Genomic DNA, 16,525 nt, shown 5'->3' on the forward strand with positions numbered 1-16,525 from the left:
GACTGGCACAGGACATGTGCCAGCTGTACTAGGCCACCACAGCGGATTCCAAATTGGGTCTTTTGAGCCAAATTCCAGGACTTCCGTTTTCTCAGAATTTGATTCAAGAAGTTTGCGCTCATCTAGGTCATTAAAGCTGAAATAAATATACAGAAATCAGCAGCCCGAGCATCTGCAGACTCAGCTACAGAAACTATGAGCTGCGTATCATCGGCGTAAGACACCAATGTAAAGCTATAGTTCTTTACCAGCCTGGCCAGAGGAGCTATGCAAATGTTAAATAGTGTTGGTGATAAGGCCAAACCCTGCGGGACTCCACACGGGAGGGAGAATTCCTCCGATCTGAATCCATCCCAGGAAATCATTTGTTTTCTGGATGATAAAAAGGATGATAGGAGAGAAGGAGCTGTACCACTGATACCTGCATCCTGCAGCCTTTAGTTTAATACCGTGTGGTTTACAGTATCAAAGGCTGCTGTTAGGTCAAGCAGGACCAGTACCTTCCTTCCCCCTTCATCTGTCACCTTACAGATTTCCTCTGTTGCCATGATCAGAGCTGTCTCCATAGAATGTTTTGAGCGGAAACTATGTTGCGCGGTATCTAAGATGTTATTTGTCTCCAGGAATCATGCTAGTTCTAGATTTATTTCTTTCTCCAACACTTTGGCAGCAAAAGGTAGACAGGAGATAGGCCTATAGTTCTTTTCAACATGTGGATCTAGCTTTGACTTTTTTTTAGAAGCGGACGAATACAGGCTTTTTTCCATGCTTTAGGAAAGACTCCAACAAACATAATTGTGTTTATTACTAGAGATAGGGATATACTGATCTCCTCCGAGGCCAGATGCAGAATATATGGTAGGCAGGGGTCCAGTGGGGAGCCAGATTTAAGTCTCAGCACCAATTCTGCTACTTTTTCCTCTGTAATTGGAGGGAAGGCTAGCATACCTTCATGGCCCACCCTGGATTCAGACTGAACTAAGGCTTCTGCTCCTGTGTTGTTTATTGATTCTTCCAGACTATCATACACGGATTGCACCTTGTTTTGAAAAAAAAAACGCTAGTTTATCTACAAATTTTTGCTCAGGTGTAAACATTACATCACACGGGCATAATGTGCAGAAACAAGCTGATTTTGCTCATGCTGCCAATTTGGGAAAGCTGCTGGGGTGTTTTATGTAAATAATTCAGATTTGAGAGGCTCTAATTAGACACAGTGCGATGGGCCTTGTGCTCAGGCACAGCTGTATGGAAGAAGGCGGTGTGGGGGTAAGCTGTTCTGTGTGACTGGCGCCCGAGGGGTGGGTCTGCTAAAGGTAATAGAACATTTAGAAGTCCCTTTGGAATGGCATCAAAGTGCATTTTGCATGACACTGACCTCGCAGGTTTCAAACAGCCCACAGTGGTGTAATGGCTGAGGCTAGTGCAGTGCCTAATTTGAGCCTGTGGTTTCCTGTGCTCGGCACCCGCCCTGTGACAGTCTGCCACAAGGTAGCACTGTCTGGCTAATTTAGAGATGGCCACAATAACAGTTAATTGTTAGTTCAATATAAATTAAAAATGCCTATTACCTGCCACCAAAGCCTTTCTCATAGCTTTGGAAGCCTGTAATAGTCTGAATTGTCACATTTGTAGGAGTGTGAGGGTTAGTAGCTGTCTTGGTACGATCATTGGCAGCATAGCAGGGCCAATGGCTGGTGCAAGCTGCAGTGGCCTCCAGGCATGAGCCCTGGCACTTATTTTTTATTTTTTCACACATTAAGCACTAGGCTAGAGGTTTATGTGGGGTAATGTCAATTCAAAACAGTAATGGGTTCATAGCAACTACTATATTCATGCCTTTAATGTTGCAAATAAAAACAATTTTTCGAACAGTAATACAGGTCAGCAATGCAGTCCCTGTTACATTACACTTTTAGACTTCATGTTGTACGGTATACCCAATCCTGCTTGCTAAGAGTATTTTATTTTCCCAGATGTGTTCCAGTAATTTATTTTTTCATGCAGCTTATACAGTGCATTATGCAAGCTTAGTTGCCTCCAAGTGTTTCTGTGAGTTTAGGATTTGATGGGGATTTTGGTGTGGCAAGATTGAGCGCTTTGAAATTGCATCTGAAAGCTGTGCGAGTTTCTCCTAGTGCCTCTCACTGGGTCATGAAGGTGCGCAGAGAACATGCTCATGTAATCTTTGGCCTCTCTGTGGAGCACAGAGGGAAGGTTATTTGAGCCATTTGAAATAAAGGAGACACATAATTGTTGAAATATTGACAGTGAAGTATTAGGGAGGAGGGTCAACAAATTAGCAGGGTGCTCTAAGTGAAGGGTTTGCCTTAGCTCTAAGAACCTGTGCACGAGCCAAGTCCTGATAATGTGTGCTGTATAACTTATGCAACAAATATCATGCAAAACTATGAGATGGCCTCTTCAAAATTCCAAAGGGCATATTTCACTTTAGTACATCAGAATATTTCACTACATTAAAAGCATTTTAAAAAAATTGACAGATTTCAAGTATGAATTTAGAAACATTGCTCCGCCTGCCATGACAACATGGCCATTAGTGAACTAAGAGTTAAGTCGGTTGTCATGTGCACTGTTGGACTTGGCCTTTTTTGCAGGGTCATCCCTAAACTTTTTGCCTTCCTTCTGTATTTTGTCTGACCTGTTGTTGTTGGTTTGATGACTGGGCACTTTACCACTGCTGATCAGTGCTAAAGTGCATATGCTCTTCCTAATGTAAATTAATGTATGAATTCGTGATTCCATGATTTGCTGGTTTGGTTCACCTGTCAGACCCTAGTACAGGGCACCAGGAGTGCCCAGGGCTTGTAAACCAAATGCTGCTGGTGGGCTTGCAGCACTGGTTGTGCCACCCACAGAAGTGGCCTTGTAAAATGTGTCTAAGGTCTGCCATTGCAGAGCCTGTGCGCAGTCTGGTACTGCCATGCTGACTGGGCAAGTGCACCCACTTGCCAGTCCCTAAACCTTCCCTTTTCTTCATGTCAGACACCCCTATGGTAGGCTGAGGGGCAGGGTGCATTGTAAGTATAAGGTAGGACAAGCCCTGGTGTGTGTGGCATGTCCTAATAGTGAATCCCTCAAAGGACAAAGGATTCTGGGGTATAAATATTGGGACCATGAATCCAAGAAATTAGATCACTTTAGGACTACAAGAAGAAACCTCTGCTGAGGAGAGGAACCTGAAGAAACTGAGGAGAGACTATTCCTAAGCTGAAGTGCTGCTTAGGGGATTGGCCTGCAGTGGTTGCCTGACTGCCAAAGAGAGGAAAAATAACTTTGCGTGCTTTACTTTCAACTTGTGAAGGATCTCCAAGGGCTTGGAAAAGAGCTTGCCTCCTGCTGAAGACTCAGGGACACCAGACTTCCAGCCCCAGCAAACCAGAGTTCTTTGGAAATGCCTGCTGCTGTTTTGGGCCATTTGAGGGACTGTGTGTCGCAAGGAGCTGGAAGCTTGACTCAACGAGGAAGAAGCGCGTTGCTGTCGCTGCTGCTGCCGTCGCATCGCGAATGTCGGCGCTGTAGCTGTCGGATTGCACCACATCGAGAGAAGCATCTCGCAACAAAGAGGAAGTGTGTCGCCGTCGCTGCTGCTGCGGTCGCTTCTTGAATGTCGGCGCTGTAGCTGTCGTATTGCACCGCATTGAGAGAAGTGTCTCCCAACGAGGAAGAAGCGGGTCGCCGTCGCTGCTTCTGCCATCGCATCTTGAATGTCAGCGCTGTAGCTGTTGTATTGCACCGCATCAAGGAAAGTGCCTTGCATTCCCCGGAGAAGCGTGCCACCGCCGGAGCTGCTGCTGTGGCATCTTGGATGTCGCTGCTGTAGTTGTCACATCGTGCAGAAGCTTCTCGCAGACGTTGGAGAAGAGTGTCGCAGCTGAAGCTGTTGCTGTCGCATCGCTGAACAAAGGTGTCGCCGCTGCAGCTGACGCATCGAATCAAGACTTCTCGCATCATCGGAGAAGCGTGCCGCATCCGGAAGATCTTCACGTCTTTATTTCTTCGCACCAGAACTTTGCCACATTCCCATCGCTGCAACATTGTTTGTTGTGGAAGAGCAACGCATCGTAAGGTACATTGACACAAAGTGCTGCATCTTAAGAACTAAACAGAACGAAGCTAAAACTACCATCTTAAGTATAGCATTGTGGATTTTTGTCGTTTGTGGTCTTGTGTTAAGTCTATATATAGAATACTTATTTTTAATATACAACTGTATGGTGTCTATCTGTAGTGTTGTCACTGGGTTACTGTATGTGGTCGCAAATGCTTTACAAATTGCCTCTGAGATAAGCCTGTCTGCTCGTGCCAAGCTATCAAGGGGGTGAGCAGGGGTTATTTTAGGAGTGTACCCCCTTACCCTGACTAGAGGCAAGGGTCCCTATTAGTCATAAGTACCTACCTGTGCCAACTAGAGAACCCCAAATCTAACATGCACCCTATAGATAGATATATTCTATTATAGATGGAGAAACATTATAGTTATATCTATTAAATGTGCAGCTTACATATTCCCAGATGTTTCAATATGAAATAATGAAGAAAAAAGAGACACTTGTAAATAAAATATTCGCCTAAGATCACACAATTTGGTCAATTAGGGAAGAGAAGATTGACCCCGTTTTTTGGGTTTCATATTGTGCAATTCAGGCGCTAGATGGGTATCTTATTCTCTCTCCTGCTTTACATCAAGGGTTAATATTTGTCTTCAATTCTTGGTGCATAAGCTTAACATGTGGGTGGAAGGCATAAGCACATGATAGCTCAGATTGTTTTGGGATAGAGGTTTCAAGAGGACTTCAAGGTTAGCCAGAGCCAGACATCTGGCACAAGCCACCACTGGCTCGCCTACCTCTACGAAGTGTGGACTGTACCAGAGGAAAAGAAAATACATTGTGATGGAGAGAGTGAAAGCATGGTCCTTTGATGGTACAGAGGAACTGCATAATGTGAGAGAGCCTGTCGCGGAAGGGTGTACCCTGCTTGACAATCTGGAGCAACCAATGGTCTGTAGTTATAGATAGCAAATGATATAAGAGAAATGGCACCCTCCCCTCCACAGGCCTGGAGTTTCCTCAAGGGTGATCTAAAGCGGTTCTGAAGAGGAGAAGGGCTGTTGAAGCGGTCCTTGGCGACCCTTGGAAACTCCAGATCCCTTGTATTGTGGAAAGAACGGGTTGGACTTCTACTGCACAGGTTGTGAGGGGAGGAGCTGTCAAAATGGTATACCTTAGGAGTAATCCATGGACGAATACTTTTTTTGTGTGGAACTGAAGAGCAGGGGAAGACAGGCCAAATCAGGGGGCCATGGCACAAGCCTGCTTAAAATGCTCCAAGGGTAAGTCAGCCTTCTAGTCAAAAGCATGAGCATCATCGAAGGGAATGTTCATAAGAATCAATTGGGCATCACCAAACAGCCAGTGGAGCACATCCAGGCATCATGATGCCTGGCAGTAAAGAAGTCCATGGACCTTCCCACTGATTCGCACAGTATGTAGGCCAGAGTTGAAGAGGTTCTCACACCGTGTTCTGACAATCATGCAACACTTCTGCAAAATTGTCCCAAAGGCGATCAAGGAGAATCAAGGAAAGCATTTGTGCAATTTCCTAAAGATCGTGAGAGTAACAGGCCAGAAGGCAAGAAAGGCACGCCGGAAAAGAACAATTTCTTCCCCATTGCTGCAATCATCTTAGACTCCCTCTCGGAGATTAAGAGGAAAGAGTCAGGATTCTGCTAGGAGGAAGTGGAAGTCTGTACCACAAGACGCTCCGGGAGTGAACCAGAGAAGAATGAGATGAAGGATTGTGATGCAGGGTGACCTGATGATTCACAATCTGAGCAGAAACTTGTTTACTCAATGTGATCTATGAAGGCCTTGTTGAAAGTTAACAGAGGAGGTCAGTTGCAGAATCTCTGTGTGGTTAGCTCTGCTTTCATTTACAGGCAAAGCCATTCCAGAACCTCACCAATCTTGCGTAGCATAGCCATGAAGGAGGCAACCACCTCCTTTGGAGATGGTCATGAACTCTCCAGATGTACTTCAGAGAAAGTGACTGGGCCACTTGCTTTCTGCAGAGCCACAGTGCCCCCACCATCTGTGCTCATAAGGGCAAAAGACTACCCGCTTCATTGCTATCATTATGTTTGATGATATTGGCCATCTGAATGTGGTCTCAGTAATAGCCAAAACTCATGTCAAACCTGCCAATGTGCTTACCACAAGGTAAAGCTCTGCCAGGAACTCTTTTTCCATCAACTGTTGGCCATGGAACTGGGATCATATCAAAATGGCCTTCGCATTTCGGAAATTTGGCACATTTTGTAACAGATCAGTGATCGCTGAAATGCTGGCAGCAGAGCAACTGCTGCATCAGGAAGAGGCTGAGCAGGGTTGATCAGAGCCAAGGATGGGGATTCCGGTGGAAACCTAGTCCAAGTCAGAGGCCCCAGGGGCTCTGGGGGCTTTCAGATGCACCAGAGCAAGTTGGAGGATAAAAGAGCCAGCATAGCCTGGGTGAAGACAACAAACTGTGGACTGTAAGTCCCAGGAGATGGAAACTCTAGGTAGAAAGCAGGAGGTGCTGGGCCCATAGCGTTGTTCTATCAAGAATCAGATCCGAGGATGATGTTGATGCCCAGAAGTCAGGGAGTGACCTGAAGCAGTGACACACCCAGCGGCCATCCTAAGCTCATGCCATGAAGAGCTGTGCCTTTCACTCCTTTCCAGGGCGAGACTTAGGCTGGAGCTTGGGCTGGTCAAACAATAATGAACCCTTGAGACTGACTTTCTAAAATATTATATCCGAATTCTAAAATCTCCGACGGAATCCTTAAAGAGCCGCCTCAGAGACATATTCGAAAAAACTGGCTCGCCATGGAATAAACAGCTTACGAGAGCCATGGCCTCCATTGAAATTAACAAACCGGCACTCACTCTCCCCTGCATTTCATACGCTATCTGGAAATCGCGTATTAATAAACAAGTCCAGCTTGTCTCGTTCCAGCAAGACCAGGCCACATTAAAAACCTTATCTTTCCTGACTCTGTTGAATGACTCAAACCTAGTAAACAAACCTCAGCCCTACCTTACCGCCCCTCTTAACCCTAAAACCAGGAGAGAGATTATGTGCATGCGAATGCTGGCACTTCCAATTACGGATTTCGACAGGGCCTGGGCAAACCAAAACACTGACGGAGCATGCCGACTGTGTGATTACAAATGTGAAACATGGCTACACCTCTTGTGCTGTTGCCTGACCGTAGCCGCATAAAGGAAGATTCTTCTGAGAAGTATGCTTGAGAGAAAGTGTAACCACCTGCCATGAGGCCTCTGGAGTATGTTTCGCCCAAAAAGAACCTCACAAATCCTGGCCCGCTACGGAAGATTTGTACAATTGATCAGAGGTGCTATGTACCCCGGAACTGCCCCCCAGCCCTCGTAAGGTCTAAACTCTGATACTGGACTACTTTAAACTACACCGGACCATGAAAGAACACTTCCCAACACAGTCAATAAGCACAACCACTCTATAAGAGGAAGAGTAGCAGCGTGCGGAATTGTAACAAAATGAGTCCAGCAGATTTGAGGAGCCAGACGGCTTTTACTTTCACATGGGACCGGACAAAGAACAACGGCCAACAGCAAACATGTGAAGAAGAACAGAGTCAAACGTTAGGACTCAACTATAGCACCTTACCAGAGTTTTTAATTTCCATGAATTGTGTAGTTTTTATCCTTTAATGTTTTTATTGTAATGCAATGGCTTTAATTAACGTATGCAAATAAATTTAATTCAATTCACTCCTTTATGGCCTTGGCGTGCATGAAGCTGCACTTCTCACATGGCCCAGAGTTAAGTTTGGGCTCCAGGCACCAAAGGTATATATCTGTTGCTGTCCAGCATCAGGGCATGGCTAGCTCCTCTGCTGCTGTCCAATGACCGGCATAGCTAGCTCATCCAATATGTTTTTTCTTTTTGCATTCTAGTGCTTGCATTCTTGTTGACATACAGTGGTGGAGAAAACATATGTTATGTAATGACAATAAACAAACATGACTGGATCAGCTACTTATGCCTGACTTGGGAAAACTTGAAAGCTCTGCTGAATGCTCTCCTACACTATTTAAAGTACATTTACTTAATGGTACAAACATTTAGTTCTGTCATTTCTAAACCTGTTTAATGCAGGTGCTGCTGGAATAAATGTTATGGGGAACTAGTACAATCATGTTAGAATATAATATGTCTGACTTAAATATGATTATTAAATGCAACTAAGAGTGAATCAAAATGAACCTTTTACATTTAATGTGAAATGGTAGAACCTACTGACTTTGGTAGGTCACATGCTGCAGTCGCTTGCATAGTGAGTTTTTTACATACCTTTGGTGCACGGAGCCTTGGCGGCTGTGCACAGGGAACCTTTATTGCCACACACAAAGGAATACAATTAGAGGGAACACTGGTGGTAACCCAGAGTGTTTCTAAATTTTTGGTCCGTTCCCTGTTTGTTCACACTAAGGTTGCTTGCCTTCTATATCCTGTTCCTGTGGTTTACGCTGTATCTGTTCTTTCCGGATGTATGCCTTTGTCTGCTCCTCCGCTTCGCTACACTACATCCACGGGGAGATATTCCTTGACCTTGAAGGGTGCATCACCCGGATTTCCTGACACCCTATTGTCATAGTGCACTATGTGAGTGGAAAAGATTCTGTAGCCAATGAGACACCTTTGTCACCACCTTACTAAAGCTTATCTATCACTTTGTCCTCCATCACTGCCTCACACTTCGGCTATAAAAGCAGGCTGAGAATGGTCATATGGATTGGTCATACCTCTCCCTTAGCAGTTTGACATGGGGCTGTCGGCGGCAGTGTTTGCAGAGTGTAAACAGTCGCCGGATGATCCTCTGAGCCTTGGTGAGGAGAAGCCTCAAATTGGTCACCAGTTGCTCGTAACGATGAGTGAGGTGCGGATCCATGGCCCAGAACTGGGAGACAGCAGTAGAGTTCAGGAAGCGGTCTCCTGGTAGCCTCCTCAAAAAGGACTGAAAGTGCCCTGGGTATAAGAAGAAAGAGAAGACACATTGAGGGAGTGAGATCAAAGTGTAACATCTTCACCAATGGAATGCATGAATATCCCTGTTTTGCAGCCCATGCGGCTGTCCACCTGGAAAGACCCAACGTTAAAGGTATATGCTTCTGATGCCTCCTATTGACTTTTGAGTTCCCCTCACTGCCTCCAATTGACATCTGTAGAACAAAGAAGGTTTTGGATCCTACGTCTACCCAGCCCGGATCTCAACAACAAAGTAAACAGAACAAAATGGCTGGATAGGGAAAGTTTGTATCATGAGTATCAGTCACGCAGTCAATATGTACTACGTAACCAAGGTCTTCTGTACCAAAACAAATTTATTTGATTTTTTATCTGGTTTTTCAAAATTTCAAAAACACATGGGCAAACCAAAGACTGTCACGACAGTGAATACATGAATACAATATCTACACTTATACACACGTACCAATATACAATATTTACAAAGTGAATGAAACACAATGAAATAAAGACAGTTGAAAATGACACACCAAAAGCAATAACGTGATTCAATATTCAAACATTAGTTGCATTTATATACAGTGAAAAAATTCATACAAGAAAGCAAGGGTACAACCAGTCCATGGGGATGTAAAACCAAGGAACAGGCGGGGACAGATGGAGTAGTACGCCTGCCTGCCTGACAACACTGTGGTTCAATATTTATATTGGGTTGCACCACTAGGGTCCCAGATGGTATACAGTTTCTCTTCCTAGGTGCACCCTTTTGAATAACCACAGGATGGGAATGTCGACGCGTTTCGATCCGGATTATTGACGGTTCTCTTCAGGACGGGGACTGGGAACAGTGAGTCTGCACGTGGCAAAGAATGTGCCGTGGTGTCGGTAAATCGCCGGAAAAGGGTTGTTTCTGTGGTTAGCCGGTTCTGGTTCTTTAAGATATGTTGTCCGCCACGCGGTACAAACACGAGAGTGAAGCCGCTTACATACTGACTATGTTTCCTTGTGCAAGCTGAATAGGTAGCTTTTGCAGAGTGTAGCGTCTGGTACCAGAAATCAATTCAGGGCTGGTGGGTGGTATCTGAATGAGCCGGGACTTTTTCAGGAGGATTCAATCTCTCGAAATCTCTCGATCTGGAACACACACAGTCTGTCCAAACAACATATCTTAAAGAACCAGAACCGGCTAACCACAGAAACAACCCTTTTCCGGCGATTTACCGACACCACGGCACATTCTTTGCCACGTGCAGACTCACTGTTCCCAGTCCCCGTCCTGAAGAGAACCGTCAATAATCCGGTTCGAAACGCGTCGACATTCCCATCCTGTGGTTATTCAAAAGGGTGCACCTAGGAAGAGAAACTGTATACCATCTGGGACCCTAGTGGTGCAACCCAATATAAATATTGAACCACAGTGTTGTCAGGCAGGCGTACTACTCCATCTGTCCCCGCCTGTTCCTTGGTTTTACATCCCCATGGACTGGTTGTACCCTTGCTTTCTTGTATGAATTTTTTCACTGTATATAAATGCAACTAATGTTTGAATATTGAATAACGTTATTGCTTTTGGTGTGTCATTTTCAACTGTCTTTATTTCATTGTGTTTCATTCACTTTGTAAATATTGTATATTGGTACGTGTGTATAAGTGTAGATATTGTATTCATGTATTCACTGTCGTGACAGTCTTTGGTTTGCCCATGTGTTTTTGAAATTTTGAAAAACCAGATAAAAAATCAAATAAATTTGTTTTGGTACAGAAGACCTTGGTTACGTAGTACATATTGACTGCGTGACTGATACTCATGATACAAACTTTCCCTATCCAGCCATTTTGTTCTGTTTACTCCAATTGACATCAGCATTGTCTCTAAAACCACAAAACGCGTATCTTTTTAGTCACTCTGGTCTCTTTCTCCAGGTCTTCAAACCTTTTTTATTCATTTTGTGAAAGAACAAGGCATCTAGGCAAACCACCCCAAAATGTGGCAACATTGTAGGTAACTGTTTTTCAGAAGTTATCTACAACATTTTATTAAAATCGGATTTTATCTAAGAACAATTTCTGTTTTGATTTCATATAAATTACCTGTATTTTGTAAAAGGATAAAAGTGAGCACAGATGTACATATTCTCACGAAAATCAATGAAATTGTGCTTTCAATGGGGAATTCTCTAGCGATAACAAAGTAAACTTGGGACCCTCTCTGAAACAACAATTCCACTATGTATTGGCCGCCACAAAGTGAGTTTCAGGCAAGTTACACGCATATATATTGACTTACTAGACAGAACCACACAAACAATGAAGGTTACAGGTTACAACGTTCACCTACAAAAAGGCATGCTCCTGAATATTCAATTCAAAATTGTGGTGGACTTGTGGGCTGAGGAAAAGGATTTTCTAGTCGCACGGTTTGGTCCTTTGAAACACTGAGCCAGCTTGGTCACTTATCAATAGTTTGAAACCTTTCTTATCGCATTCAATATTTTGGCCAGAAATACTGCACTGGACACCCATCCTGCTGGGGACTCAAACAATTCTGCAGCAGTGGAAATGTTAACAAATCTGATAGATGCACTGTGGCTCTTTAATTTTTGTTCCCTGACTTCTTAGGGAGTATGGCTCAAGTGTTGCAAGCATAATTACCTTAGAGTTCTGAGTAGATGTGAGTTAAACCAGGGTGTTCAGATCAGTGCCAGGTTTTGGGAAATATATAAATAAAGCAAATGGTCTCCCTGTCCATAAATATGGCATTACATGTAAAGGACACACACTTTAGTTATGATCCTCTTTGTAAGACTATTCGGTCTCATTTGCAAATTATTTATGGGCCAAAATCATTAAACTCCTTGCCTTTAAATGGCAATGTTCAGCGGCTTGACACAATGAAATCCTATGTGAATGGAGGAGCAGTGAAGCGGTGCGCCTGTCCCCGATTGCTGCATCTCTTCTGTTGGTTTTATGTTTTCCAGTGGAACAAGATTTCTGTTACTGGTGTGATCCAAGAGCCACTGTCCCAAATAGATTAGGACTGGAGTTAGAATATTCTTTTGATTATCTTAGTCCTAGAGCATGTAAAAAGTGAGTTTTGATGGATTTTGGACGTAGATGTAGGTCAGAATGTTTGTATGCATCCGTTTATGTATAGACACAATGTTATCAGTCTGTAATATGGGCTGTATTCAGAGATGAGCAGATGGGGTTCTCCATCACAAACTTGGTGGATATCCCACCCACCATATTACAAGTTCTTTTTAGCCTATGACACCCAGTGGCGGCTGCTAATGAATAGTATGGGGGCCGGGGGACCGGGATTAGAAAAAAAAAACATTGACTTACCTGCCAACACCTCTCCTCCATCCTTCTTCTGTCAACGAAGCAGAACGCGCACAGGCTCCCAGAGTACCCTAGCCAATCATGACTCTGCTGTCACCAGCATGACAGCAGTGTCGTGATTGGTCTGAGAACCCTGGTTCGGCGCTAAGAAAGGGAGTGGGAGCCTGTGCATTTTCTCCACCCAGGCTGGCTGTGCAATACATCCGAGTGGAGAAATGCTAAATGCGCATGACAGTTTGGCTGGCCCAAGATGGTCAGCCAAATTGTCACGAGAACTTAGAAAGTGCCCACCATGTCCTGCACCGCCCCTAAAATGCAACCGAACTGAGCCAGTGTGGAAAAAAAAAATAACACTGTGTTATTATTTTATTTATTATTTTTACACTGCTCAGAGAGCAGTGGGGTGACGCTCCTCCGCCTTCGAGGAGGAGCCACCGCTGATGAACCTGGAATGCGGCGGCCGGGATATCCGCCACCTTCTCATGGAGTATCCCATCCATCACATTCAAATTGAGGCTCTTTATTTTTGAAATCCATGTCCCTGTAATCTACACATGCACGTAGAACTGACACAAGAAAGGAATTCCCACATGCTTAGGCATCTCCAAAAAACGGTTTAAAAAGGTCACTGAGACACACAAGTTACATGACGTTTCATGACGTTTCATGTAGGAATAATCTTCACAAGTGACGCTGTCGGTATATTTGTATCAGTTTGTTGCTCACATTGTATGTGTAAATCTTGTTTTCCCAAGTGAGTTTTGTACTACGAGATTTGAAAATGCAAAATATTTTTTTGGGGATATTTTTATGTGGAGCACTGGCGCGTTCAGGTCGGTTTACTAGACCGCTACTGGTGTGTGGAGCATACATGTCATCCTGATTTTATGCGCTTAGACAGTTTAATGCCGCTTAGACCAGCATTTAATTAAAATCCATGCATGCCTGTTATTGCCTTTGTTCTGTGACCCAAAAGAAGCAATTTCTAGGTCCGCTTCCTACATTGACATGTTTGTGTGAGAGAAGCAGACCAGAAACGCCAAAATATCAACACCTCTGGTGAGAACTCTCTCCTCATTAACCCTTTGTGTGATGAGAGGTTTGTGGGGGCGACGTAGCAGCCATTGGTGCATAAGGTGCAGTGACACCGGGGCTCAGAAGCCTGAAGGGCCCATTGAACCAGGATTATTGCTGAATTTTAGAAATCAAACAGAGGACAGGGAGTCCTTTTCCTTTCTTGGGCAAGGACCCATGACATGCTGGCTACGCTACTGGTGTGGGGGGTTCTCCGCGAAATTAAAACACCTACTTTTTGTCTCGCTTGGGTAACAAATATTTATTTTTCTGTAGAAAATGTAACAAAAAAGGTTTTTAATGTCAACTGATATGAGATACACAGAAGAGGTGCCACTTATGCATGGCAGTGGCGGCTCCTATGTTAAAGTGGAAGAGCGTCACCCCACTGCTTTTCAGCAGTGCAAAAAAGGAAAAATAAAATCATAATAATAAGATATAATTTTATTTTTCGGTGCGAGCCGGGTTAGGGTGGGCTGGGTTGTCAGAGCAGGGGGGAGTTAATATGTGAACTTAAGTGCGCTTGTCCGTTTTTTCTAGTTGTCTTGGGCGGCCAAACATTCATGTGCACTTAGCATGTTCTCCACCAGGCTGTATTGCACAGTCTGGGAGGAGAACATACACAGGCTCCCACTCCGTGTCTGAGCACCAAACCAGGCCGCTCAGACCAATCATAACTCTGCTTTCATGCTGGTGACAGCAGCGTAGTCATTTGTTAGGGGAGCCTGAGTACTTCCTGTGTCCAGGGGTCAGGAAGAGAAACAGAGGAGAGACGACAGAGGAGAGACGGCTGCTGTGCAGAGGTAAGCGTTATATATTTTGTTTTTACCTCTCTGCCGCGCCACCCCCTTCCGTACCAGCCGCCACTGAGGCATAGGAGAAATCAATAACAGGTTACCCGGCTCACTCTTTGACACATTCAGCCATCCAAGGGATGCTCACTCATTTCTTATCAGGGCTTTAATGCTATTGAGGGTATGCGTCACATAGCTTGAACATGCGTATCGTCAACCACATGAAGCTCCACCCTAAGTCTTCGGAGCATTCAATACGTTTTAACAACATGGAACTAACAAAGTACAACAATCTTTATGCTTAGTGCTCTTCTGCACCGGAGACCCGGAGGACATCTGCCACTCTGACGTGCTCCTGTTGATGGAGGCTGAGAGCAGGAATCAATCACAGTTTTCAGGCAACCCTTCTTTTTATAGAATTATCAGGGCCTCCAACTACTCATGAACGGAGCTTTGAGGACCCCTAGTAGATTAATATGGGTGTACATACTCAAGAAAAAATTTACTTTTGAGATGTTTGCTATAGTCCTCTAATTTAATACCAAAATGAGGGATGTGTTTGCTACACTCTTAAATAGTTGGAATTTCCTAAGTGCATGCAGAGATGTATGAATCTTATCTAGCGTTTTTGAGATCTCAACAGAAATGCAAATCTGTCTCTGCTCATAGGAGAATAAGTTTGCATAGCTTCCTGCTCAATGCAAACTTTGTACCTTTTCAACCCCAGCCCCCCCCCCAGAAAATCCTCTTTTAAATTAAAACTTGCTGACTGATAAAGTGGAATGACCAGGGTCAGCATCTTCTTTACGGTTAGGCAACTTAAGGCACCTGCCTTAGTGTGCCATCCAGTAACAGCACTAAATTAATTCAAAATTACTGAAAATGGCATTTTTATATGTGCCAAGAGCGCTCCAGCAGGAAAATGCCTATTTTGTGTCCAACGTCAATGCTCTTTGCACTGTTCCTAATGGTGACTTCTGGCATTACCCATTAATTTCTTTATGAAATACATAGTCTTACGATATGAGTAGCATATGGTTTATGATAGCTCATCTGTTGGCATTCCATATCATCAAATCATATTGCTAGACACTTGTTGTGTTATAATGCCTGCACATTTATAAAATACATTTCCCGCATGCAACACAGACGGGTCACTGTTGGGTTCAACAGCAAGATTTGAAGGGCCTGATTAACAAATTGCATTTAGTAGTACGTAAATTAGTACCACAGAAACACTACTCACTTAATACAAAATGTAAATCACAAACCTATAGGTGTAAATCTCTGGCTCCACCTCACCTATATTTTTCTAAGGGTGATTTTCACACATGTAAGTTTACTACTGAGTAGTTTAGACCAGTGTGCATTACCAGGGCAGTGTCATGTGAATCTAGCGAAAATCTAAGCAGTCTTAATTTAAGGTGCAGCCACACATGTTGTGTAACACTTGCCTCACAATACCCTGCATAGGCACACATAGGATAAAGGATGGACGGATGGAAATTTGACAAAGCTTTGTTTGTCTTAGGCAACATGCTTCCAGATTAAGCTAAGAAATTTACAATCATATGTATGCATAACATACAAAAGTCACAATTAGCACCTCTTTTTAATTTTTATGGTATTGTATTTGTTTCTTTTGTGTTACTAATGTTACCAGATGATTCGATGTCACCAAGGACAGAGTTCTCCTGCTCTGGGATTTTGATTAAAAAAAACCTAATCCATTCTTGGAGTTTTAACCCTATTTCACTTCACCCATAAAAACAATGATGTGTAAAAGAGGCTAGAACTGGGGCATTGTGTCCTTGGTGACAAGGAGCCATCAGGTAACTTTAATTACTGCCCTGGGGTTATAGTTCTTTGGAAAATAAAGTGGGTCCCCATAGCAGTTTTCGTGCAATTTCTTGTTTAGGTGAGCTGGTACTTCTAGGGCACGGTGGCGGCGCTTGGGGCAACAGCCCTTTAATGCCTAGGTTCATTCAGAGACCCTTTGGGTCGGCCACAATAACATGATATAGGAATACGGCCTGAGGAAATACCAATTCTGCAGGCAGCAGAATTTCCCCAGGTAGATATTAAAGATAGATTCAGAGCTGGCGAGGTCGGAAGGAACCCAATTACTGCATTTTTTACTCTTTCTGACCTAGTTTTCCTTAGCAAATATGGCCAGGTTTCCCTTGTGAAAATCCTAAGGGGAAAAACACACAACTCGGCAGCTTTGTAAATCCACG

General features: G+C 43.9%; 1 protein-coding gene across 1 annotated transcript in view; it reads right to left on the reverse strand.

The window, feature by feature from the left end:
- Window positions 1-16,525, reverse strand: part of BRINP2 (BMP/retinoic acid inducible neural specific 2) — a 222,705-nt gene that overhangs the window by 26,101 nt on the left and 180,079 nt on the right. The window contains exon 7 of the mRNA XM_086956543.1: window positions 8,856-9,078. Within this exon, the coding sequence (XP_086812669.1) occupies window positions 8,856-9,078 (223 nt within the window). The remainder of the gene's footprint in view (window positions 1-8,855; window positions 9,079-16,525) is intronic.

The sequence above is a fragment of the Lissotriton vulgaris genome, chromosome 1_1, assembly GCF_964263255.1.
Source record: "Lissotriton vulgaris chromosome 1_1, aLisVul1.2, whole genome shotgun sequence".
Taxonomy (NCBI): domain Eukaryota; kingdom Metazoa; phylum Chordata; class Amphibia; order Caudata; family Salamandridae; genus Lissotriton; species Lissotriton vulgaris.